General features: G+C 44.2%; 1 protein-coding gene across 2 annotated transcripts in view; it reads right to left on the reverse strand.

Annotated features, from left to right (window-relative positions):
• Positions 1 to 27904, reverse strand: part of MAML3 (mastermind like transcriptional coactivator 3) — a 254200-nt gene that overhangs the window by 91816 nt on the left and 134480 nt on the right. For both annotated transcript variants that reach the window (XM_049814995.1, XM_049814994.1), the window contains exon 2: positions 3991 to 5478. In XM_049814995.1, the coding sequence (XP_049670952.1) occupies positions 3991 to 5478 (1488 nt within the window). The remainder of the gene's footprint in view (positions 1 to 3990; positions 5479 to 27904) is intronic.

Here is a 27904-nt window from a genome sequence, read left to right on the forward strand (position 1 = left end):
AACAGCTGAAACCAAGAAAAGGCACAATTAATGATTCTGAAATTTTCCAAAGAAAATGCTTTCACTTTTTGCCCAATTTGAAATTACTTTTTGGTTTAAAGAAGAAAAAAGATAAGAAAAAAGTGCCTCCCATAAAACATCACATACATCTCAAGAACTAAATGGAACATTTTAGGTTAAACAAAGCTCCAGTTTTTGAGAGAGGAGGTTGGTTTAGGCTTGCTTGCTTTTATTTCTTAAATCACATAAAAAGCCTAAACAAAGCTCCTGCTGCATCTTGGTGTGAAACCAATTTCTTTTACTGTCACATGGGAACCAGAACAGGAGAGGACCTCTAGCCTTCAAATACCTAACAAGTTACGAGCCCCAGTGAAAATCTGTACTTGCTGTTTTAGCCTATAGCCACAGGTAAGCAAGAAGGAAAGAACAACCCAGGAAAAGCAAGAGGCTAAAGGGCAATACCTGCCACATATTCGCAAACTAACAACTGGGTTTAGGGCACATCAGGGTACGTGGGACAAGGCAAAAAGCAGGGATTTCTAAGCACAAGCCTGACCAAGTGGAGAACAGTCAGGCACGAGGGAACACTAGCAGCAGGGCAGAGCCTTCCTGAAGGTAGAGGGGTCAGGATCCAACCATAGTTTTTGCCACATTTAGATGGGTCAGGATCTGACCACGGTTTTAACAGTCGATTACACAAAAAAAAAGTGGTCTGAATTACCTTCAGGCTAACCCCAGAAAAATCCCCAACTCAAAAATCCAAACCAGTAACTACTTTGTGGAAAAACAAATACCCCATGCAGTGCTCCTTTGAAGAGAACAAGCTATAGTATAAAATAGAGGACATTGTGATGCAGGGCATATGGGTCGTTCAGCAATAGTGTGATGGGGGCTACAACCACAGTGCCAGTACCAGTCCTGGATCTGCACAGCAAAGCAAAGGACTAACACATCTGACAGGAAGAGTTTCAACACCGACAATGTAGAAAGCCTTTAGAGAAATCCTACTTCTGTTGGAGACTAGTTTTGCTCGCTAAGCTGCTGATTTTGCACTCTGCCCGTCCAACCACTCACATGGTTATTGAGCTGCATGGTTTCCTCTCTCGTGGCTCACCTCTCTTTACTAGAGTATGCAGTGATGCTCAGCAAGCCCAGGACACAAGCCCAGAGCACCAGCACTGACACGTTAATAGGACAGTCACGGGCAACTGACCTCCACAGAGCATTTGCAAGGTCCCAGCTGGACTGAAAAAATGGTGTGTCTCTCTAAAGTATGCTCGACAACTCAAGCAATGAGTGCAGGTAAAAATTCTGCTCGTTAACAACAGAAGTACCTTAGGTCCAAATGGACATGGGTTTAATTAGTGTACACAGCACATGTATAGACACATGCACCCAACTAGCCATACTTGAATTTTACAGCAGTACACAGAAAATAAGACAAGGTGGTTTTGTACATGTCTGATGTTCCCTAAATCATCTTTTGGTTCTCAAACTTGCCCTTGTAATAGACACCTGACAGAAATGTATGATCAGTGCTAACCATGAGATGCAATAGCTAAAATTTTTTTTGTCCTTAAACACCATTTGTTAAATCCTCATGATTATTTAACACACACACTTTTATAATTCTGTATCAAAAAACAAAACTACAGTGAAAGTAGAAACTATAAACTGACAGGAAGATACATTCACTTTACATTCAGAAATGTATTTCAAACTGAAGAGTGCAATCTCCTTATTTTCCATATATGATCAGTCAAGTCTGACCATCTGCATCCCGAAGTAAGTAGTAGAATAATCTGCATCAGTCTGGATTTAACTCAACAATATCAACATATCATTTTTACCACCTTTGCAAAAACAATCCGTTTCCACCAAGCACATCTCACAATAATAAGCTTTCCAATTTTCCACAGAAAAATGCCTTTCAGGGAAGCAGGAAAGGAAGGAATGAAGAAATACTTTACAGTTAGAAATCTATTATTTCAACCTTCCTCACCAAACAAAATCCCTTCAGTGTAGGCAAGTGGGTTTCACAAGTAGTAAATGGACCTTTCTACATCTACACAGAAGCAAGAAGTCCCCCATCCTGACTGGGTCGATAAATGTGAATTGTACATATTACATAACAAAGCATGGCTTTGCCTTAATTTTCTTCTTTATATGACATAGAATGACTTGGTTTTGGAAATATCTGGACTTGGTTTTGGAAGAATGTCTAGTTGTATCCAAATATCTAGTTTTTCCTACATTAAAAAAACGGAACTGAGTGAGATTAGATATATGAAACCTTGGCTTCCCATTCACACCAGAGAACTGCAATGAGATATTAACATTTATTTCTCAAGTTATGAAATGGAGGAGATGGCATTAACTCTTTCACATAGCCAGTTCATCCTCTCAACTGTTTGATGGGTCTCTGAGTTCAACAGGTTTAACAAAGAAAAGAAACAAAAAAGCATTAGACAGCGTGACCAAACATCCTCTGCCTCTCAGTTACAACCTGACAAATCTGTAGCTTACAGTCTGAGTTTTGTGTCATTATCATAGTATTTCTCTAGATAAGTCTTCCCCAAAAGAAAAGGCTTTAGACCAGCTATTTCTAACACAATAGGCAAGCAGAATTAAAATAAAGATACGAACCTTTGAGCTGTCACCATACTTCCTGAACCAAAAACAGGAGGCAGATGAACATTTCTTTTTGTTTTGCAATTAATTTTAAGTAATATGTGATGGACTCTGACCTGGTAAAGCTCCTACTCCTCCTATTGGTAGATCCTCAAACTCCACAAGCTGAAGAAATGACAAATTTTGCTGTATTTCTACATGCATTACAGTGTGAGTCACAGTTAAACCATGCTCAGAAGGAAGTACTCCTTGTAGGTGGTGTGGAAACAGCTAATTTGGTAAAAGCTGTTACACTAAAACTATCAACCAACAATTCTATTAGTGTACTATTATATCAGAATTCCTGACATGTTTTGGTGGCACATAACTTCTGTGAAGGCATCACCTACTTTGTGAACTGATTATTAACTTTAATTCTTTTTAAAGCCCTTAAAACAACATTCAGAAAATTTATTCTTGAGCTTTTCCATGACACCAGTGTGCAGATCTTTACAGAGGCTGCACAACTAAGAATACCCAGTTGACCTAGGAGGCAACAGGGCATTGCTACAGCCATTATTCAGATTGGTTATTAATCCAATCCAAAGCATTCCTCAAGCCTGGCAGCTGCTGCTCCAGAGGTTAACATGGAATACATGTGAGACAGTAATGCCAAGTCACTCAAGCCAACACAGCTTTAGCGTCTTGCTGAAAGACTCTACAGATTCATGACAATAAAATATTTGAGGTTGCTAAAGACTGCTTGAAAGTCCCAGAATAAACCATCTCATTTCACGCACAGCTCAAGCACCACTAAAAGCACTCAGTTGTGCTTACTTCTTCCAGTGGAAACCAAAGGCACTCAGCACCCAAAATGTCCTTCCTTTGTTCCCTGAGCCAAAATGCCAAATAAGCTGTTTAAAGCTGGCTCGATCTCTGCCCCAAGAAGGGGCCAACCACTCCGTCTTTTTGTAACAATGCTAACTACACTGTGGAAACCAAGCCATGCAGTGGTTTGGGATCCAAAACCATCAAGTCTGACATTATGAAAAAAAAGGAAACAAACCCTTCAAAGAGGAGTGACTTCCGACCCCAAACATCCCAGAGTGGCCCTAAGCACTCATCAGCAGGAGCACAGGGAAAGAGCGCTAGTTCAGAAAAACAGTCATTTAACAACATTTCTAACCACGGCATCATTTCAAGTCATTTCTTAAAGTGACCAAGCTCCAATACTCCATGAAAAGTCCAAGAAGCATCTGCAATGATGTTCCATACTTTCCAGGAGAAAGAGGAGGAGGGAAGAGGAGACCATACAAAGAGATGCTAAGCCTTTGTATCGGCCTTTTTTTGGCTGCCCGCGTATCGTGCACTCGCGCTTACCTGACCAAGGGAAGGAAGCGTTGCATATGCCATGGCCTGATTCATCATTCCTTTCTGCTTCATGATGAGCATGCGTTTCTGTTCCTCGCTCAGGTGCGCCATCTGAGCTTGCATCTGCGGCTGCTGGGACTGCTGCTGCTGGATGTACGGCATCATGGGGTTCTTGCTAGGATTTGCCATTGGCGGGGTCATCCTCTGACTCAGCTCAGCATTGAAGTGGGTCAGAGGTTTGGTGTTGCCATAAGAAAGCATATTGGGCTGTTTGCTTAAGGAGTTTGTGCCCAGGTTATTTGGCTGCTGACTGATCATATTCATGTGATTTTGAGGGAGGTAGTTATTAATTGCGGTCTTCTGTGGATTGTTTGCCATAGGAGGCACTATCGGGTTTTGGTTGTTAAAGGCTTGGGGATACATCATTGGACTATTTGGTTTGTCTGCACTGAAGGGTCCTCCATACGGACTAGATGGAGGGCCCACAGGTGACCAGCTGGAGGGTTGATTTGGATGCTGCTGCTGCTTCTGCTGCATGAGCTTAGCTCTTTGCTGCTGCTGGGCTGCCATTTGCTTGAGCTGTTCGGCTGGAGACAAGTCAGCACTTGGCATATTCACAGGCCCGGGCCCCGATCCTGCCACAGTTGCCGCTGCTGGATTCATAAGATAGCCATTTCCAGACCGCGCCTGCGTCTGGCCTGGAGTGTGGGCCTGGCTGGGAGTTTGAGGTGACTGAACAACACAGTTCGCTGGTGAGCCGGCAGGGATGGGGGCTGGCGGGGCGCTGGACACAGAAGCTATGCTGGAGGCTGTGGAGACGTTCGAAAATGGAGGACCGGAAGAAGAAGGCCTCACCTGGGGAGAACCTAACGGGACATGAGCAAATGGAGAATGAGACGGATCGCTCTTCACGCTCGCGCTCTCTTGAGTTTCTGTGGCAGGCCTGGGAAATTCCGGCTCCTTCTTCTCTTCGAAGTCTTCATTAAACAAATCTTGTATATCATCTTCTGGAACAGTGTTCGCTAGTTCGTCTATTAGCTCCTGCCACTCTTGATCGTTCAGGTTTATGTCTGAGAAGAGCTTATTCTGATTTGAAAGAGATGTTTCAGACGTGTCTATACAGCTGGGGTCATCCAAAGGCTCTTGCTTTAGCTCCTTGTTCTGCAGAATGTTAAAACTATCATCTAGCTCGTTGCAACCGTTAACAGGGAGCTTTATCTCGGAAAGCCCACCGTTTTTACCCAAGTCTTCCAGACCACTACCATGAGTTCCACTGTTCTGCAGGGGCAGGGGAGCTTTCATGTCAAGCTGGTGAAGAGGAGAAACAGCGGGCAAAGGCAAATTATTGGGCAAGCTGTTGATTGCTTCGATGCCTGGTACGTCCTTCCGTATCCGCTTGCTGGTTGGAGAAAAGTTCCCATCACAAACTCCATTCTGCTGTTCTCCATTGAGAGGTGAACGTGCGCCTTCCAACTTCCTTTTGACCGTCTCTTGAAGCTTAAAGAAAAACAAGAGAAAAAAATATTTAATCAGTTGCAGATACAAAAAGAGTGCTGATAAGCCTTGTGACAAGATACTCCTCACCAAGCCTACTAATGACAGTAAGTTTTTAAAACTCTGATTAGGAAGTTTCTTTAATTTGATTCTTATACCTTGATCAATTTGAGAAGACGGTCTGAAACAAACAAAAAAAAAAAAAACCCAGAACAAAACCAAAAAACCCACAACCAAACCAAACCACCAAAAAAACCCCAAACCAAACCTGCCCCTGAGTAGGAGAACAGAACTGTAAAATACATCTGTGCTCTCTAAGCTACCAGAATTTTATGGAGTTGACTAATTCAGCTTTTTGGTGGCTAACAGTGCCAAGGCTTAAAGAGTGCCTAACACAGTGAGGAGTCTTAAATTAGACCAAAAAAAAATGGAACCACTAAAATTTACTATTTATTCTGAAAATCTTTTTGTTGGAAGTTTCTCGAAGCTTCTTGAAAAATACCTGCAATACAGTTGATTGACTACTTGTATTGAAACATGTGTTGTCGACACTAAATTTTTTGTGCAAATTCATTAACATAGTTTCATTTGATTAGCCCTCTGTTCTTGGCTACAAAACATATTGAGAATCACTTTTAAGTGAGGAAAAAAAAATATATCCACCCTAAAAAATAGAAGGCACTTTGCATAATGCTTATTCAATCAAATAACAAAAAAAAGGAAATAACCTATGTGCTAAGAGCTAACGTGAAAGATAAATAACGTAACAGAAATGATAGCAAGACAAGTTTCCAGGAAAGCAATTAAATTAGAAGAATATTATATATAAAAAATAGTGTATTAATATAAGCTTTAATTCAGGTTAAAAGCAGCATAGCAAAGCACTGTAACAACCTACAGTCCTTTCCTACCACACCAAATGTTAAGTCCTCCGCTTATGTACCAGGCTAAAAAAAGCATCCCTCTTTGGCTAAGGCAAAAACAATAGTGGGGAGGGGAGGAAGCAAAGAGGTCACAGCTCTAGCGAACGCCTTCAGGACACACTTGCATCCTTGATACTAGAACAATAGAAGACAAATACTGAAAGATTTTATCAATTTTTAAAGTATTTTTACTGGTATGAAAGTCCCAGACACAGCTCCCACCCCTTCCCTAACCTACAGGTCCTCAACCTTCTTTCTTCCCACAATCCAGATCCCATTTATTTCTCCCATCCCAGAGGGCTAGTTCCCCTTTCATCCCACATGTAAGACAGGCAAGCAAATCCATATCTCATCCCCATTTCAGAGGGAGCGGTTCCAAGAAGGCTGTGCCCTTCTCCTGCCCTTCAAGAGGCCCGCGTGGCCTCTGCAGCATCCAGTGCAGAAGGACATGGCTGATGCACATGTTGCTGCTGTCCCAGCTGAACACGCGTGGGACGCTAAGCTACATGCTGGTCCTCTGCAGAGATGTGACCTTTGTGACAAAGCAGAAAAGCAAGTCTCTAAGTCCTGAAGCAGACCATCAATTCCTTGATTTGTACTGGAGCAGAAGAGCTTTTTTATATGGGAGAATGATTAACAAGTGGCTAAGAGTCACCAGTGGGTCCCTGTTGGCATACATGCCTGAGACTTTGCCACCCATTCCCGCTGCACAAAGGCAGAGCACGCCAAGCCTCCCACAGGCTGAAATTCCTTCTCCTCTTGGCTTCTGTGGTCACAGCCTCTGCCACGTGGACCGCCACTTGGCTGGGCTCCTCCTCCGGTGCAAGATGCCTGCACAGCTCCACAGGACCTGTCCTTACCCCGAGTCTTTCCCCACGCCTGGTTTCTGGGGGGCAGGGAACAGCAAGGCCAGAGGTTCCTCTCCCTGTGCCGCAAGCTGTGATGAGGAACCCACCTACAGCAAGGCAGGGCTCAGGAAGGCTGCGAGCGTGTTTTGGGCCTCCCCACTGCCTGCGTGGAGTCCCCATCACTGGGCTCCCACTCCTCTCCCCTCACCTGACCGCAGCAGCTCTTGCCCCCGTGAGCTCCGCAGATGCCCAGGGATGGGGCCCTGCACGCGGCGGCAGACGCAGGCGGGAGCGCACACCGCGCCGGCACTCTCTCGATTAAAGCCTGGCAGTGGCAGGTTAATCAGCCACGGTCTGCAGGAGCACACCGGGCTGCGAGGCACAGAGCCCCGCTGCAGAGGCATCACCTTTTCATCGCTCCGTGCCGCAGCAGCAGCAAGCTCTAGCAAGAGGCGCTTTGCCCCGGGGTGGTAATTGCCTCATCTGTGGCGGTTAACAGCGATGTGGAAGGTAAGTCAACACCCAGGACTAGTGTGAAGGAGAAAAATCAGATCCCACAAGGAGGCTTATGATACGGCTCTCACCTCCGCTTGCTTCCCTCCCCTAAAAACCTATGTTAAGCTGAATACCACCATATGGTATTACAGCTCCCTGCTGCTTTTTGACCCGTGTAACTGGTGTGTGGCAGAAGACTACAGCCGAGCCACTGAGTTTGTTTCACTGATCTTTATATAACCCCGGTTCAGACCCCGGAGATGAGGAAAAGATGATACGGATGTGGTAATGGCACCACTTCACAAGTACGGCAGCACAGTTGCTTCCAAGTTTCCTTTCTTCAGAGCAAGAAAAGAAAGAGCACAATCTGGCCTCAAGTGCAGGTGGTCAGTAACACAGTTGACAAAATGGCTTAAAATAGCATATTTAAATGTTGTCCCTAATGGGCCACTCACACAGTTTACAGCTGAAATCACCCATTTCAGCTCCCAAGCCATCTCACTACAAAGTCACTATCCCTCTTTGCTTTCCACATCAGAATGGCAGTCACCGAGCAGCAAGTGACTCAAGACCAAGTTCGATGGGCACGCACATGCAAAAACAGGGTTTGAAGAAATGTCCAAAACTTGCCATGGCCCTTTGCCCCAAGTTCGTATTGGCCAAATGCTGGGCTAAAGAGAGAACAGCCATACCAAAGGACCTGTTGACAGGCTTCTACATGTGAAGAACAGTTCATATAAAGAAGAGATGGGAACAAACTTAACTTGTCTTAATGACAAGTCAGGGATTAGTGAGAGCGATTATCTCCTGAGAAATACAAGAGAACTGACTCCATACGTTTCACAACAGTTTGAAGGTATCGCTTACAGAATATCGGTAAGAGTGATACACTTGCACATTGTTTCACGCTTTCAGGTTTCACATCGTTTACCAATTTATCCTGAATCCATCACCTTATTTGTACATGAATGTTTACCAAAAGAATCAAAACTATCTAGTGGCAAATAACCAGCCCTAAAAGTATCAGCTCCTGAAGATTTCATCATGTGCTGAAACTTGGATGTCCCCCTGTACAAATATACAGTGACTTTAGTGAAAATAAAAGCAGGCCCAGTATATAAATATTAATAATCATGTTTATCATGCATTACAACAAACAGCAGCTTTAACATGGAAACTATTTTCTATCAAATATCAAATGTACAGAAATCGTGTCTTGTTGCAAACAAAACCAAAATGAAGCCTATTCTAAGTTTGTAGCTCCACATTATTCTCCTTCAGAGGTTTTAGGACTTGGGGGGTTAACAGGCACTAGGAAAAGAAAACCAGTCTTTTTATTTTCTTTGCTTATTGAACAACTGTAGGTAGACAGAAACATAACATGAAAGGTTTACTTGAAGGCAACATGCTGGATACAACCTTTGCAGCTAGGGAAGCACGTCGGCTCTGACATTTTGGAGGGGTTGGGAGCCGTAACAATAGATGCATCTCTTCTTTTGGGGGTACAACACAGAAATATTCTTATTAAATTATTTCAGTGCAAACATTCATTTTCATATCTTGATTTCTTTCCCAAACACCATGTCAACTATTGGATAGCTTGAATATCATATACTGACCATATATTGGCAAACAGTTTACCACCACCAGGACTCCACAGTGTCTTAGACTAAAATCCCAGCACTTCCCATTCCCTCTATAAAAACAATGTCTGAAGTAAAATATTCTCCTGTAAAGCATTTTCCCCCTCCTTCTACGAAGTAGTATATAGCTTGCGCATGTGATTTACAGCATGCATCATGAAGATATTGGCAGCAGCTTAGAGATATATGTCTAGGAGCTGAAGATTCTTGATGCGTAAAACAAAAGGAAAATAGTCAAATAAAAATATTAAAATAAAATAAAACTCTTTCCAGTTTCATAGGTCTTTAGCTTTATTTACACAAAATATTTGGGTGATAGACCTGCATTTCACAGCAGGTTTCTACCCCAAAGCAGGAGAGAGTGAGGCAGGACTCGCTATTCTTTATATGCCTTTGGAGAAACTCTTAAGTGCAGAGCAAGAAAAGGTCAAACTTTGGCGGGTTGACTTTTTAAATGACTCCTGACTCGGGGAGAGGCAGGGGGGAACAGAGGCTGTGCACGCAAACATGCAGACACACGCAGACCAGAATGGTCTAATCCAACCCACCCTGAAATTTTCGGCAGAGCTGCTTAGACATGCCATGACAGACCCAATACCTAAACAAGAGAGTGTCGAAGGCTGTCGGCATGGCTTTCATCTGCGGGCAGAAGCCGCTCCGCTTCATCCCACTAGCAGCAATTCATTTTTCAAAAGAAATGAGACCAAGGTGCTGTCGTCATAGCAACAGCCGAGCCACTTGCCAGCCCATCCTCCACCGTCGTGCTGCCTTTGGTGGACGGCTGTTCCACTCATCCACGGGGAGTGACCAGGGCTGTGGCAGCAGCTTAGTCCTCTCATTGCTCTTTTCTTTTTTTTTTTTTCCTTTTACAAAAAAAAAAAAAAAAAAAAAAAAAAAAAAAAGGCGGGGGGGGCACGCTGGTGGGCAGGGGGAAACCAAAAGGCTAAATTCTCTTTTTTCTTTTTGCCTGTAGAGGTTGAGCAAGATTCACAGGGTCTACCACAGGTGCACTCCCACTCAGTGGCCAGATGATCTGTAAGCCCACAAACAAGGAGGCTGGGGTCACTTTCATAGATGGTTTCATGCACCAGTTACATAGCGAACATGTTGCCACTGACTTTCCTCTTGTTAAGGCAGCTCCAGCCACTTCTATACAAGGCAAGGGCAACAACTGCAAAAACTCTGGAGTGCTCGTTCCCCAGCTGGGACGTACCTTGCTCCCTAGCTATCTTTGCTCCCTGTGGGAAAGCAGAGAAATCAGCCAAAGCCCAAAGTCCATCTTCATCAGAGAAGATGCACATTTACACAAAACAAGCCTTATATTCTCTGCACTGCTCTTCTGTGACTCTTTCTGTTAAAAAGAAAAAACTGATCGCTGAATCACGGTCTGGCCCACCAGCCATCCATGCTCAAATGGGCTTCAGTTCCCTTCCATGCCAATGACTCAGTCTTGGCCTTTCCTGCAGGACTTCTACTCTCCCTCCCATCAGTCTGTCTGGCTTAGCACCTCTTCTTCCAGGAGTCCCTGAGCTTGCCCCACCTTTCTTCTCCCAGAACTTCTCCAGATATATCTTGATCCCCCCGGCCTCTGACAGGGAGTGCTCACCACAAGCCCTGCCAAACACCACCCCAATTCAGCCATCTCCAGCCTGTACCCTGAAGGCTGAGTCAAGTTTGCTCCTTAGCTTCTTGTGCTGCACTCAGATCCTATCAACAACTTAGCAAGTGTCCCAGGGGTTGCTGTGAAGTGACACTGAGCAACTGCATTTGACCTGACAGCTCTTCTAAGCAAAGACATAATGACCATAACCACCTCACCTGAGATCAATAAGAAATAATCAGTATTGCCATTTGCATGCCAGCAATTCAGCTTCAACATTTGAAAGGATTCCTCGTTTCTTGCACATCCTTCCTTGCTGTACCACTTGAGAGACTGCCATTAAAAAGTCAACAGTGCCAAAGGGCACCGCTGCCTAAGGTGCAACCACATCTTGTGACCACTGTCTGAAGTCCGTCAGCTCCACAGGGGGCTCTTAATGACACTTGCTGCTGGTGTCACGCAGAGATGGTGGGGAGCACAGGACAGGCTTTCAAAAGCCGAGTCGGAGCTGAATGCAGACAAGTGGCCGAGCAAAGTGAAGGTGGGTTACATCCCACTGCTTCCAACAAATGAAAGTATTTTGTGCATGAAACCACTCCCCTACTACTTGAATTTCTTCATACTGCTGAAAGCACTGCACCGACGCCTGCTAACTCACAGGATGAAGCCTGACGTAGCAAATTGATTTTGGATCGCAACTGCTCACTTAAAGCGCATGCTGTGCTCTTCCATGCTGGGCCTGCCTGCCCAGTTCTTGTTGGCCAGGGCAATGTTTCAAATACGCAGGAAATTCACATTGTGAAATCTGTTTGAAGTTGGTAAAATCTCAATCTGGCAACCCAGCCAGTAACCTGTTCAACTCTGCAGGCTCACAGAGTAACCTCTGCCCCATGAAGGAGGTCAAACCTTTCCCCGTTACCCAAGCTGCTAAGGGCTGCTGCGGACTCTTGTCATTCCCCTTGTTTTTTGCAAACAGTCATCAGAAGAACAAACCCACTCCCGTCAACAGTAAGAAGGAAAAGATGCTCAGGGCACCAGTCAAACCTGAAAGAGTTTAACTCGAAGTGGGGAAAACAATCCCCTTCCTCGCATTTTAGCCAGGCTGGTCAGCCAGGAAGGGTTGCTCTCTCGAGCAGTGAGAGTATGGGCTGTCTGGACGCAAAGGGCTGCACAGGGCCCTCGCTGGAGCTGCCTGCCCTGGCCAGCTGTCAGGCTCCCAGTCACCAGCGGGAACTGGATCACGCTGGGAGGTTAAGCAGAGGACAGGGAAAGAAGGGTAACAAAAAAGGCGCTGGATGAGAGCAAAACAGCAACAGCGCTGGCCAAGTCAAACCGGGCAAACGCTGTGACTCTACCCGCCCTCAGTCAGCCAGGTAAGGACGCTTATGTGTGCTAAAACAGCTCGAGAAAAGCAAGAACTGGCATGAGCTTTCATCAGAGCTTTGAGAGAGGGATACGCAAGAAAAGGGAAAGAGACACATTTCTGTAGAGATGGAGAGAGGAGGAGAGCTAGCTTCTCCCATGGCTTGACTCTGCCTGATTGCATGTACTTTCATTGCAGACTGAAGAAGTTTTGTACTTCCATTGCTCAGGTCACGTGATAAGAGGACTTCCCGTTCTGTGTGTATTAATTTCATCAAAATAGAAAAGATAAGCACATATATCTTTACTGACGTTTATTGCAGTCTTTTAAACCACCCCATTGCATTGCTGCCAGAAAGACATTTTCTGCTTTAGAAATGAACATCATGGAGAATGCCTAGCTAGTGAGGGATGCAGGGGTGAAGAAATCTGTACAAAAATTAGTGGAGAAATACATGCAAAAATACCAACTATGCTGCTCAAATTGTATGTGTCTAGAACAGGCTAGGAAAAGTGTGATCCTTCTGAAGCATAAGTGCATATGTCACATATCAATTCCAGTTTGCCTTTAAAATATTTTTCTTTCATAATTTCTGTCTCTCCCTCTACACAACTGCAACTTAAATTTGAATGCAAAGACACCAAATGACATGCATCTGATGAGATTTGGCACGTAGGGTCTCTGGGGAAGCTGTTGATTAAAACACAGGCAATGGATGCAATTAATTTTCTCAATACAAAATCACTGGCAAGTTTAACTGGACTTTAGAGCACAAATTATTTCATGGATGTAATGCTGTCATCATCGTCAAACAGCCTTCCTGCCCAAGTGTATGATCTAAATGCCTTCCTCCTCTTCAGGTCCGTCCAATTTAATCCCACTTTAGCCCAACAGAGTAAATACTGGCAAAGCAGTAACCTCACCAGTTACGGAGTGCCAGCATTCCTCTGTTTGTGCAAAAGTCTTAATGAAGGTGCTAAGAGCCTGAGAGCTAAACTATTTAGCTGGCAGTGCCTACTCCTGTCTCTCACATGGAACAGTCGAGATACACTCTCCCTGCAACTGTCCTCACAGGCGGCAGGAGCAACATTTTCAAAGTATGTTATGAGGATTTAGTCAGGCAGCCTCTAATTGACTTGTCTGGGAGTTGTGCTGGTAAATCTTCACCCTTTGAAAACATTCCCGATCTGCTTTGTATCTGGACAGGAGAGAAGCTAATGATAAAAAGCAGACACTGCAGATTATTAAAGCTGTACCTCCTGAACAACTCCTACAAATCAGGGTAGAAAAGAAACGCAGGAACCTCTTGTGTTTTAAATTAAGAAGCCGCAAAGCAACATATCCAGTGTTGTAGCACATGCACCATACCTACTCATTCACTACTCACTAGCTCTTTAAACCACATATGTGATGCTAGAAATGGTCTCCTGGGGAAAATCTTGCCCCGATTCATCCTTGGATGGGCACAAGTGGCAGCAAGCTAGTGAAGTGTCCTCATGGCACCCTGCCTGCCTAGTAAAGGGGCATTTGGGACAGGAGAGCGTTCTTGTGCTTTGCAAAGGAGCAGCAGCTGTCTGACACAGCCTCTCCTTTCCTTCATCATTAAGGCACCGGCAGGATATGAGCTCTGTTTATGACTTCAAAACTGACAGACTAAGATCTTGCCTAACTGCTTTAAGGGAAAAAAGCCTTTTCTATGCTTAGAGCAAACAAATTACCTTCCAATTGCATGAAAACTACTGCCACGGCTCAATCTACACACATAATATACTCCAGAAACTCTGAAGAAGGAGGCAGAAGAGAAGGGATGGTGGAGGCGTGCGTACTCCCCCAATGACACTGTTGGTTTCCATGGGCTATGAGCTTCTATTCAACCTCTTTTATCACCAAAAGGTAATATTATCTCTAGAAGACCAATAGCAAGCTGTCAGAAGGGTGAACTCAGAAACGGTATGGTTGTCTCCCATTCATTTCACTGCTGTTAACTCCCAACAAACACCACCTCATGTCAACATGGCCACTTATTCCACAGTTGCATGAAGTAGCATCTTCCAGTTCCTCAAATCAATATGGGGTAAGTAATTTCAGGGATTCTTCCACACAACTAGGTTCAAGTTCATGCTTTTCAAAGCAAGGTGTTTGATACAATCAGAAAAGGAAGGAAATGAGAGCCAGATAGTCTATACACTGTACTTGTTCAAGCCCACACATCTTAGTCACCCTCTTGGGGTAACACCATATAAATGAAACTTCCATTTAAAAATAATTTAAAGATCAGGATTAACAGATTTCCACAACGAACACATAAAAAAAAAAAGAAAAATCTTACGAATCAGCAACAGGACAAGTTACACTGTGGTGCAAACAAAATGGTGAATTTATCCCAGAGCTTGTCTCCGTAAGCCTGCCTCCTCTTCCCCAGCTGTTCCCCATGCCAGACTGGGCAGCTTGTCTGAGGACATAGGTGACCTGAAAATTTCTTTGCAAGTACAGATACTTTTAAAGGAGTGTGGGTTATCTAAGTATAAGTTAAACAATTGACAGTGCAGTAGGCATTTCAAAGGAGACCCAAGCATGGGGGGAAGGGGGAGGGAAATTAATCTTTTGCATGCTAATGAATTAATACTCATATTTTTTCAAAGTCCTAATTCTCATCATGCTCCTGAGCCACGTCTTTTGGGGAAAGGAAAAAGAAAAACAAACGTGGGACAGATGAGTTTGGAAGTAGAATTGTGCTAGGCAATAGACCATAAAAAAACCCCAAACAACTAACTGAAAATTCTAAAATAGAAAAGATGTCAGAAACATCCAAAATGGGTCTGGCTTTTTCCTTCATCCAAACAATTCCCTGATCAGCACAATCAGCTTGATCCATCTCTAGGAAAGAAGAGCAATGCTAGAACTGCTTGTTTGCCTTGCCTTTGCATATCTATTTAAAAGAATGCATGCAGCAGCAGTTTTGTAAGACTCCTGTACAAAACTGATAGCCCAATCGTGAGAGGTGCTGAAGCCCTCAGCTCCTGTTAAGTTCACTAGGAGTTAGGGGTCCATTGACGAGATCGTTTCTTCTGCACCACAAAATTTCTTCAGAGATGGACACTAAGTCTGATGGAACAACTCTTCTTTACATTCCTTTTTTGCTTTCAACACAAGTTATAGCCAACACTAAAAAAAAAAAAAAAAAAAAAAAAAAAAAAAGGCAGGATCACTGAAGATGTGTGAAGACTCGAGGAGTCAAAGGATTGTACAGGATGCCCCAGACACGTTCTGAATTATTCTGAGCACGGTTTGAGAACTATTTGCCACGGGCTAAAGGCCGGACAGCACTGAATAGCAGTTTTGCCCTAAATATGGCCAAGCAAACCATACAAGCTCTACTTCTTTGTTGCCTCAGTACCTTCACCTCAAGCTGACCTTGGGTCCCTCAAAGGCACCCAACAACTAATGGAAAAGTATGTGTCTGGTCTCTCAGATCCCAGCAATTATGAGAGTCACAGAGCCCCAAGGCTGGACCTGCTGTGTGGGGTGAACTGTGAATGTACTGTTTAAGACTACTGATTAAGTGTAAAGAAGAAAAAAGATTTGATTTAAGCAAATCAAGGCCCTGATGCAGCACAAATATTTAAGCAAAAGCTTCACCTTGAGCACTCTAAGCAACCTAAAATACAAAAAAGGGTTTATGCAACAAACAACAACATCAGACCAAGACCTTCTCTCAGGTCTTGCCATCCTTATTTCATCTACAGCAGCTGTCTCCAACCCAGGATAAACCTCTTCCTCTCTCCCATCGATAGTCTGAATATGTAGTTGCATATGTGCACTGGCTTCACGCTTCCCCAAAGGACAGACCCCAAAAAAGATGCACTTTGTTGCAATCTGGTGAATCTCTTCACTCCCTGCACATACCTGGAGCACCTAGGAAAGACAGCAGCCATGGGAAACTTGCCCAAACAACTCAGTGTTTGCTCCTGGCTTTCATGCCTTTCCAGTGGGCAGCATGGACCATTTCTCCCAGTGTCCCCAGTACCTTTCTCAACAGTGTGAATGCACATTTGCTTGTCACGGGATAATGATGCCCAGCGTGGGCATGGGTGTGGTATGTGTCCAGTGTTGGGGAATGGGCTGCAAAGCACCTAGAAAAGATGGTTACCAGGAGCAAACGCCAGCACTAACTGTAAAATCATCTGACCTAGAGCCTTCCTTCTGTTGATGTCTGAGTGACACCAAGAAAAAAAGGTGCCCGTGCTCAATCTAAATGAACTACAATGACAGGCAGGGAAGGGCCCACCTCAGCAGTAACCAGAGTCTTGTGAATAGATGTCCCATGCTTGCCTGTTCTGCCCTCCTTCTAAAGCTGCTATGTGAAGCTTGCTGATACCTTATCATCAGAGGATCTTATCATTGAATGTTTTTGGAAAAGCCTTAGCTACTGTCAGGGGGAAACCACTGCTCTACCTTCTGAAGCCATCTATTTATACAGGTGCTCAGTTCTACTCAGAGCTTGTCTAAAGCAACACAGTCTCCCAGAGTACAGCAGCAGCAGCCTGTCTGCAGGCAAATTCCCCAAGTTGCTAGCTGTTGGGGGTTGAACTCATTGTAGCAATGGCAGGAAAAGTTTGCCAAAATCCCAAAGGTGTGTAAGGCTTTGAGATCTCTCCATACAAACCAAAAAGATGACCAGGAGAAAGGTGGTCAGTGCTCTGCTAAACCGGTCAAATTCCCAGTTAGCTGTGGCTGCGCACCAGAATACTATCAGCCACTTTAATCTATTTGTATATTTTGAAAACAGCCCTCCAAGGGAAGGAACTGCAACTCATAATGCTACATGTGTCTGTGCATGCCCATTATGCACAGCATAGGTGGTTTTTTTACTTTTTCCTTTTGCTGGCAAAAAAATTCCCTGCATTTTCCACACATGTGCACACATGCACATGTGGTTGCTGCCCATGATACTCACATGTGTTTTCATCTCAGCAATCTATGCATACTAAGCATATATTAGCAGCTCATCCAAAATAAATTTAGACTTCAAGTACAATTCACCACTGAAAGTTTGTGCCTTTAACAGTGTCAAATAAACACAGAAAGACAAAAAAGCATTTGCTATTGTTAGATGCTGTAGCTAAGATGGAGTCACTGAAAACCCTATAGTTCTTTCTTTCCTAAACCCCTTGGAGGTATGAAGCACAAGACATTATAGTTTGCTGTTAGATAAGCCATAGAAATGCACCATAAGCCAGCTGTGCATTCATATAATGGGCTTCCACTAATCTTATTTTCCTTCTTAAAAGGCTTCTCATTCCCACCTTTTTTCTCCTGTTCTAGCAGTGATGAGCCACCTAGTACTAAGGCACTTTTAATTTGGAGATGAAGTACTCTCAGGCTACTACCAGAATTATGTGGATTTTGTTCTCAGGGAAAAACACAGGTGGGCTGAATCCAAAAAGAAAAAAAAACAAAACAACTATTTGTGTCAAAACAAACCCAACAACAAAACAAAACCATCACTTAGCACTTAAATGGTGTCTGTCATTCAGATGCAAACATATGTTAAACCTCCGCATCTCACTTAAGAAAACAGAGCAGGAAGCTTGCCTAAAGCTGCATATGAAGTCAGTGGCAGGGTTAGAATTGGACTCAAATCTCCCAAATCCTGTGCCCACCCAATGGGAATATAAAATACCTTATATTTTCTCAGATCGATAGGTGCTTTTGCTTCTCTTTCTTTTCTTATCCAGGAAAAAGAAGTGAGGAGGCGGGGGGGGGGGGGGGGGGGGGGGGGGGAGGAAGCCATGAAGAGGACAGAAGGAGCCTGGGAACTCCTGTAGGCACCATAAGACAGACGCAGGCAAGAACAAGCCAATTCATTCCAGTCTTAAGGATGAGATTCGTATCCCCTATGCCAGGCTAAGCTAGGAATAAGATAAATCATGCTCTAGAAGTGTCTTTTTCTTTTCACTGACCTTAAAGAGAACCTTGGTAACTAGCTCAAAGAGATGCATCCACAGTCAGATGCCTGCATCTGGACCCTCCCCAAGCCACCAACAGTATTTGCCCAGTCACAATTAGGGTACTAATTACATGCTACTGCTGTTGACATCTGCGTTTAATAAAGATTTCTGTCTGCCTGGGTCAGGTCCTTCCCCCAGATTCATTTCTAGAGGCTTCAGTTTTGTCCCACTAAACTCTAAGAAAAAAGCTTGAAATCTTCATAGTTTAGCCTGTAATTATGATATTCCATTTGCTCTTGGAAAGAGTCTTACTTTCTTGTAGCGCCAAGGGAAAGAAGGTTGTGCAGCTCCGAGTTCTTGCTTAGTTACTTACATGCTTAATCAATTCTGGATTATTTAAAAGGCAAGGATAAGGGGATAGGTAACAGGAGGGGCTGTGGGTTTAAATTCCAGATAAATAGTAGTGTGATAACCATGATGGTCTAAGCAAAGTCTGTAGAGAAAAAAAAAAAAAGGTATTTTTAATTAGATGCACAGATAGCAGGGAAATATAGACAAGCTTTGGGGTAAGAAAGCACTTCTTCCTTCTTAAATAACAGTTGTAGTAACCTTAGTAACAACTTTAACAATGAGCAAGCATGCTTAAGAAATGATGGAAAATCATGTAGATATCGGGCATACAGGATTGTGTGCAAATCTGCTGTGTGATAATGCTTCCCACAGTATGAAAGTTTGTTTTTAAAGGAAATTACATGGGCAGCAGGTTGAGGTTTTTCCTAGGGCTATTTACAATACTCTTTTATTTTTCCTCCTTTCTTCTAAGCTTTTCAAAACTGTCAAATGAAAACAAAAGCCTAGCAATTAGCATATTTCAGAATTACATTAAGGGCCCAGCTTTAAAATGCACAGCTGCCCAAGACTGACATTTTTCAATGCCAGGTGGAAGACACGAGGCCAAAATCCAACCTTGAATATTGTGGGTCCTGGTGGCTGTAGGATTTCCAAGAGACTGTGGTCTCAGTATGCCTGGGGACATAAGTCACTACTGTTCTTTTTTTTTTTTCCTCACCCTCCCCCCAAACCAAAGCTGTCTGGCATTGCCAAACTCCAAATTCAGACCCACAATAATCGTCTTAGAAGCATTTGACACTGCAAACATAGAGGATTTTCCTGACTCATCAGTAAAGTAGTGCCAGCCTTCCCCTCTCCCTGCTAATGAGAAAGGACTGCAATGCCTGAAACTAGAGCAGATATTTTTCCCCTCAAGTGTTCCCTGTGTCTCTGTACAGAAGCATAAACTACTCAAGGATGTTCTCTCCGTACAGGGCCTGGAAATGTTACCAGACAGCAAGCTACTAAATGGGTACTGGGTAAAAGGCTCCCTAAGGAGCTGTGGGGGGAACACAGCAGGGCACAGCACCCTTCTTGGGAACGCCATCTCTCCATGCAGCCACTGTCTAGCAGAGGTTCAAACCACAAGGATTCAGGCTAAGCCACAGAACCATACAGATTCGCCTCTTGGTCCCAGCACAGCAGGGCTGCAGACAGCCTGCGCGCTCTGGCATTCCCGGCTTACGCTCCAACGTCTCTTAGTAAAAGGCATGCAGGCAGGAGTCCCGGGGGATAAAGCCGCTCTCGTGCTGCTGTCCCGTGAGGGGCTAAGAGCTACAACTGGTCCCTGCCTTCTCCGCTTTCCCATAGCTCTGCTGGACCCCTGAAGTTCTCACCTGGCTGGCAGCAAGCCATCAGAGGAGGCTAGGACAAACAAGGGGCAAGCTAGCAACAGTGGCGGCAGCCCTATACGGTGGTGGGAGGCTTTGGGGAGCTGGGTATGAAATGTGCATCAGGCAGGTGGGGAACATTTGCTCCCCCCTTGCATAGTCCCATCTTTTTTCCTCCCCTGCCACCGTCGCCCATGTTTTCACTGTTCAGACCTCACAGCCTCACACATAAGTTATGTGGCTGCAGAAGGCAAAGCGACTCTAGAGCATTAGCCTTCCTTCTGACAGTTACAAGGCCTCTTCTTGCTCCCACTGTCAGTGCATGTTCATATTCTGCTATTGGCCTCTCCCCATCTATCTATCTGCTTTCTTCCCAGCTCTGCTGGTGTTTACAGGTCTTGGAAAAAGCCCTGAGAATAACTGACCTCATTAGCAGTTTCCTCAAAAAAGTCAACTGGAGCTGGGCATCCACCTCCTCCAGCAATTCTCAAACTCATATAAAAAACATGAAAGGAAACAATGCCTAGGGTTGCTCCAGAATTCCACCTACTGCCAACGAGAGGAATTTTCGTAACTTGCCCCCATCTGCAGTGCAAGCAAGAAGTTTCTGCTGCAACTGTTTCTTGGCTTTCTTCATTTTCACCCCACCCTGCAAGAACAAGAAGAAACCACCACCGCATATGCAGGGGGCTGCAAAAGCAAACTGCTTACAGATGGGCTCAGCAAGTGGTTCTTATACCTGTGATGGCTGGAAGATGGGAAGATAGGCCAGGGAAGGCTGACTCTGTGTCTGCTCTGTTTCTTACACTCTGCTTACTGACTTCTGTTGCAGAGAGGACACTGAGCTAAATGCCTCTGAGATGAGCCAGTACAATTGTTCTTATACCCACAGTGCCTGCAGAAGAAAAGCTACTTAGAAGCTTTTTACTAAAATAAAACAAACAGTACCCTCCCCCTACCAGTTTTTGAACGTTCTAGTTCTGAAGCATTTTGATGATAATACATGATTTTATAAAGCTGCAGCTATACAACACAAAGTGCTACAAACTCATTTCCAGTGAACCCTAAATAAAGAGGAGTCGGTGCAGGAATAACAACCTTAAGCACTTGCCTAACTGCTTTTTGAACAAGGACTGAATGCCAGACTGCGGTCATCCTATTAAAAGGTAGACAAACGACCATACTTTCTTCTCTTCCCCTGGTCATCCCCCACCGCCTCCCAAAACTCCCAGCTCCAACATAACCTTGACCTACCTATCTGATTTTGGGTTCCTAAAGACAATTATTGCAGTTTGGTATCTAAAAGGAAGGACTGTGATAACCATCACACCAAACATGAGGAGACATAAGTAAGTGATTTTAGCCGTTAGTTTTTCTAGAGGATCTCAACATTCTTGATAAGGAGAACTCTTCTTACTAATATCCAGGACTTACAATATAAATAAAAGATACTATTTCATACACAAAGTGGGTATCGCAGTGAAAGGCCATGGAAAGTGAAAGACACCAGTGGGAACAGCAGATGAGGGAGCCTTGAGGCCAAAATCTTCAACCTGCCGAGGCCCCCGATACAAATGACAATGCCACATACAAAAAACAGGCTTTGCTAGAGAACAGACCAGCCATGTCACAGATAAAAAGTCACAGCGCTGATAGAGTCACTTAAGGAAATTTGAATTGTCATGATACTCCGAATGTATTTTCTCTGCTTCATACGCATAATGGGATCGTCTCAGAAAATGTAATCTAATTGAATTTAAACAATCAACTTGTTAAATTCTTGAAAATCCAGAAGAATAAATATATGGGGATCCTAGATATGCAAAGAGACTATACATTCTTTTTCCTAGCTTTCCTTACTTTTCAGATATGATGCTGTGACTCAAATAAACTCTACATAAATTCTGAATACAAAAAGATCACAAAACTGATTTTTTAACAGGGAAGGGAAAAAAATCAACCTCCTTGGCAGAACTTGAACTCCATTCCTCAGAATGATTAGTTTGGCCACTGGAGGGCTCCAATATTGTTCCATAAAAGCAAAAGAAAGTTTACTAGGAAGGATAAACACATAACAAATAGCCTGGGCAATAAAGTTCAAACATAATACGCAGTCTGAACCAAGATCTATGGGCTTGCAAGCATTTTGTAAGAGTCAGAGCTAATTTAACCGTTGTTTTGCTCTTGTAGCACAAAAGGAGTTGAAGAAGAATGATTTTCATACAGTTCAGCTATAAACATCTCCTCAAATACAGCATCTATTAAAATGATTTTTGTATGCAATAGTAGAATGACTAGGTGTCTGCAGAAAAGCAAAACCCGTAGGTTTCATTGGTACATGTTAGTAAAACACTTCTGCACAAAAGCCCAGTGCTGCAGAGTACAACAGAAGTACATTCTCTGTCCCTCTCGTGACTCCAGTCTTCCCCATGAAAATATGCCGAGATAAATCATGCAGCTCAGCAACTGGGAGCACAGGGAGGAGAGCCTGCTACAAAAAGTCCTTGATTGTTTTTTCTTTTTTGGATAAGCCATTGTTGGGAGTTGCCTTTTATTTTCGAAGAAGATTTATATGTTCAGCTATAGAAAGTCAAGGAATAACCGGCCCTAAAACTAATGGGTATTTTCCCAGTAATATGGCAGCCAAGATTTTATCACAAAAATGTATGTGGTCCTGCAGAAGCCAGTAAGGGCACTGATGTCAGCTGATAAGCTAATGACTGCAGCTTATCAGCTGATAAGCTAATCACTGCAATGCTCCAGTTGAGGATAAAACAAAAGCTATTTCAGTTTAGGAGCATGAGAAAAAGTATTTCAGACATCATTCTATCTACAAACTTACAGAAGAGAGCAAAATGTCCAAGTACCCCCTACACTCCCCAATCTGTCCAGTTGGGAGTGGGGGGAATTAATCCTGGGCTGAGATCCTGAATGTTGGAAGTTTCACACTGAGCCAAATTTTACAGCTGAGTTAAGCACTCCTGAAAATAAAGGAGGTTTATTAGAAATACTGAAAGATGCTAGTGGGTACTATGATAAGCCCAACTGAGCACTGTTCTTGTTTGATGAAGTGTACTGTATTGGGCTGATGCACAAAACATTGTAGTTTGCTGGCACCTTGCCCCGCACACACTATTTTTTCCGCTTCTTCAATGTAAAGGAAAAAAAAAAAAAAAAAGCTTGCTTAAAATATCCCTGCCGCTCTCCTGTAGCCCCTTCCTCCAGCACATCACACGTTAATGCCAATCTGCTGGGAGACTGCAATTCGAACATAATGAGATATTAATGAGCTTTGCACATGTCCCCAGTCACAAGCTCCCCCCGCCCCTCCCCGGCTCATTTCTCACAAACCTACAGAGATGCTTTGCTTGTTTTCCTGACACTGCATTTGTGTCTCCCCCATCCTTCCCCCCCCCCCCCCCCCCCAAGCAAGCCCTCCTGCACCGTTCCCCTTAAGCTGCCAGCTCTAAAGAGCACCAAATGGGCTGGCACTGTCTTGTTTCCTGGCCTAATGGATGCTTGTTTAAACACTGGAGCTGTTTGCATTGCTGCGGCTCACTGCATGTTAAACACAGTCCTCTGAAACCCTACGCCAATCCAATAAAGGTATCAGCAGTTCAGCGTGGGGAGGCAATTACTATAAGGTCCCAAGTGTGCCTTCTAAGCTCAAGGAAGGAAAATTTGATCGAACAACTAAAAGCAAAATCTGATTCGGTTCAGCATCACGTAGAGGACACAAGGTTTAACTGCAGCCAGGCCTATGGAGGGCAGGAGGAAATCAATGGACGAGCTGGGGAGAGCAACTGCACGTTGTTAAGAGGGCTTTAAGCTGGCCTGTTAGCAATGCTCTCTCCTGCCTTCACAGAGCCACCTCCCTCCCCCTTCGTCTATATGCCAAGGTGTGCCGTCTTTCCTTTTTTTTTCTTTTTTTTTTTTTTTTTTTTAATGATATGCTGCCAATTTCTTTTCACCCTTCATCAATTCTTGAAACAATTCTTCTTCTGGTAAAGGTCCTTCCCCTGTACAAAGTCATTGTCATATCAAAGGGGAAGTGTTACACAGGAACGGCTATGACAGAGAGTTGATGGTAACCAAAAAAAGATCTGTGCTTCATCGAGAGATGAAAAAAATCCAAATCTCGGACTAATGATAGTCAATATTTCAATGGACCAGCTCTTTACCTGGCCGAGGGCAGAAAATCAAGGGAGGAAGCAGCTGTATTTCAATTCATTTAATCCATAGAAACAAAGCTGCTTTAAAATGTTCTACTTCCTTTACTTTTAAGTGAGAGATAAGGAGATGGGGGAGCAAGGCAATGTTTCCATTTTATACTTTTTTTTTTATTATTATTTTAAACAGACTCTCTAAGATGGCCTCACTCTGAGGGCAGCTTTGCAAATGATGTGGAAAGTTTTCCAAGCACTTGCCATGGCCACAGCTACCCTCAGGAACCTAAGAAAAGGGGATTTTCCACACCAGATCAGGCCAGCGAGCCAGCAGGCTTGGCATCGTGCCCCTAGCAGTGTCCCACACCTCCGGCTGCTGAGAGGACTAAAACCCTCCTCTCCCCTCCACGCTGCAGGGAAGGGATCAGGCGTATGGCTGGGAATCAGGGGAGGTACGGTTGAGGGGAACCTGCCCTCCTCGGAACCGAGTCCCCCGGTCCTGTGGGCCAGGTGTCTCCTGTGGAAGGATGTGGCCGGCAGCTGGCACCGGCCCATGCCCAGAGCTGCCCGTCATCGCCCCAGCCAGGGCTGGCATCTGGCTAATGGGCTTAAGGATCAAGCTGTCCCTTCAAAGCAAAGTTCTCACAGGTCAGAAATCTGGTGTGATCCTAAGAAGTGCAGGCTGAAAGGTAGAGGGCTGCGCCAATTAACTGATTACCGAAGGATAAATGTCACTGGGCTGCCGTCACTCCCGTCTGGAGACGCTGCCGTTCGCAGCTCTGGAAGGAGGACAGGGAAAGGAAGCACGGTCTAGTTTTAAAAAAAGGGCTATCTGCGGGGGGAGATTGTTTCCTTACTTGTTTTTTACAATTTAAGGGAACAACTTGTGGGGAGAGGATGGAGTTAATCCCAAGATCTCGCCTCCTCCACTCCAGAGTTACTCTGGGAGCTGCAAACCCCCTGTGGACTCAACCCTCGGTGCAGGCAACAGGATGCCACTGGCAGCCTGAGTACAGCTAGTTAAAGAGTGACTGCCTGATGGGTGTTTTGACAGAAATTAGGGGCTTTCAACCAAGAGGGAAAAATTGTTGGGAAACATCTGGTTTGTAAAAAAAAAAATAAAAAATTAAAATAATAAAAAAAGCACAGTAACTTTCCTATTTTCAGTTTTATAGCAAAATACAAACAAACAAACAGCACTTGTTTTTGCTGGCATTCCTTGCCAGGGCTGAGGGGCGGGGGGAGGATGAGCTGGAGACATAATGTCTAGGTAAAGGGGGAATCCTTCCACATACTGCCCTTCAGTTAGGGCTTTGAATCTGGAGGTTTAATTTCCACACCTTACAATAAGGATCGCTACTAAGAAGACAGGGCAAAGAGCACCATCCTCATGGGTGGAGCAATGCAGCAGCCAGAGCTAACCAATACCAAAACAAACAAAACCCAGGCTGTCTTGAAAGCATCAGACCCAGAGATCCCCAAGAGACTCTTGTCACATTACAACTCCTTCCCTCTCTTGAAGCTGAGAATACAGCTTCTGTGAGGGCTTGAGAAACCCACTCACCTACTCACCAGTGGTAAGTGGAATGATTTCCTGATGAGACTGGGGAAGGATGTGGCTCTCGAAATCATCAGCTTCTGCAGAATCTAGCCTTTCATTTGAACAAAACAAAACAACAACAAAAAAAATCCAGCCCTTGTGTCTGCACAGATAACTTTCCAAATATGACCCACTGCCGTGCTGTGTTTCTGAGTCTGCAGACAGGCTTCTCCTGTTGTTCCCAAGAAGCCGCACAGTGAAATCAATAAGACTCATTAATGATAATCAGTACCCTATGGGCAGCAGCAAAACTGACAAGAATCCTGCCAATTTTGTCCTTCTGCTGTTACTTGGGGAAGCTCTGATTGACAGCAAAGGTAAATTTCCCACTTGCTTGCATTCGGCAGTGAGAGGAAGTTGCACACAGGGTCCTGCGGGAAGGTCCAGCCCCAGCACCTCACAAGGAGTATCAGCATTTGCTCCAGTCAGAACGGCTTTGCACTCTCACAATCACCTATACAGGGGATGAGGCTCTTTTCTTTCTTCTTTTGCATCCTGATGTACTGCTTATCCCTGAACACCGCAACAGGCTTTCCTGCCTCCTGACCCCACCAAGCTGGTGAGCCGATAAGCTTCAAGTCCCACACAAGCCATACACCCTCAGCATTGAGATGCACAGGGAGCTACACCACGAAAGACAGACTAGGCTTTTACGTACCGCAAGGTGTGCTAGATGTTATTTTCACCCTCTTAACTCTGGCACAATGACTAGAGGATCTGCCACCCATTGTCTTCCCATCTGTTGGTGGTGAACCACTAAGGAGATATTTTGGGACTCAAGGGACCCAGTGGTCCCTTCAGCTTCCTCAAGGTCTGCCTCCCCCCAGCTCTCCTCTCACTTCAGGGACTTCCAGTTTTGGCTTGTTCCCTTCAGACCAGTCTCCTTGGGCACCAAGCCAGCCCTGGACCCTGCCACGCATGCTCTCTGACATGGACCAGCACAAGCTACAAAACTGATGCGTAGACAGGGCCGCTGAAGATGAACTCCCATGGAGATATTCCTTTCAGGATGAAATTATTACCGATTTTTAAGATTCAGTTACTTGACAGCATACATTGCACACTTGCTACTTGTTTAAAACATATTTCACTATTTGATTTAAAATGGCACCTCTGAAGGGACTGATTTCTTTCCATCTTTGAGATCTAACTCAAGGAGATACGCAAAAAACACAGTAAGGTTTAAAGAAGCAAGAACTTCCTCCTTCCCATCCCCTTTGAATAAAATGTGCCATGATAGTATAGCTATACATTTACAGTTTGAGTGGATCATTCCTGAAAAGAAATTAGCCTTTTCCAGAACCTAGGCCTACACAATGGAGACAGTTTCCTATTAATCAATATTGTGGAAGAAAAGTGTAATAAATTGATGTCTGTACATCCAATGTCTGTAATCTGCTTAGATAAAAAACCTGAACGTTCTTATAATTCACACTTTCAAGGGAAATAAATGGAAGGATTGACAGAGCCTACATTTGTCAGGGAAAAAACCTAGGGGGGAAAAAAAAAAATCCCCTAAGTGTTTCTCAAGCATAGTATCATCTCAGCAGATGATGTACAGGGTGACGCTGAGGTAAAGGAAATGGAGAAAATGCCATTTCCTGCTTCATTTCCTCCAGGGAGAATCTGGAGCAAGGTTTCATCAGATTAGAAATCCAAACAATCACATGTAGACTAAATGTTTTGTTTGCAGTTCCAGGCCTTCAGGAGAAGTACCCTGCTACAAGGAGCAGTGGGTTAACTCTGCCTCTGTGAAGGAGTTGCAAAAAGTGGAAGAGGAGGAAGAGAAATTGGTGAAGAGTAAGGAATGGTGGTCGTCACCTCCAATCTTGGTTTCTAGGCCTGGAGCAGGGCAAGTACAGGCTCTACTATAGAAGACAAGGTTACTAGCCTGGGGGTGGAATAGAAACAGGAGAGAAAAACAAAACAAAAACCAACCACCTATCTTTTAGTTTCTAGAACAGTTCAAAAACTAAGGGTGCCTCAGTTACACATATAAAAGAGTCAGGTTTTGAAAAATGCCAAGTATTAGATCTCTAAATATCAGACCTTTGCACATGCAAGTACCCCAAAATTGAAAGACGTTTTTGGAAATGTTTTCTGTTCCTGCCAGTTTGCA

This window comes from Accipiter gentilis, chromosome 12 (genome assembly GCF_929443795.1).
Source record: "Accipiter gentilis chromosome 12, bAccGen1.1, whole genome shotgun sequence".
Lineage (NCBI taxonomy): Eukaryota > Metazoa > Chordata > Aves > Accipitriformes > Accipitridae > Astur > Astur gentilis.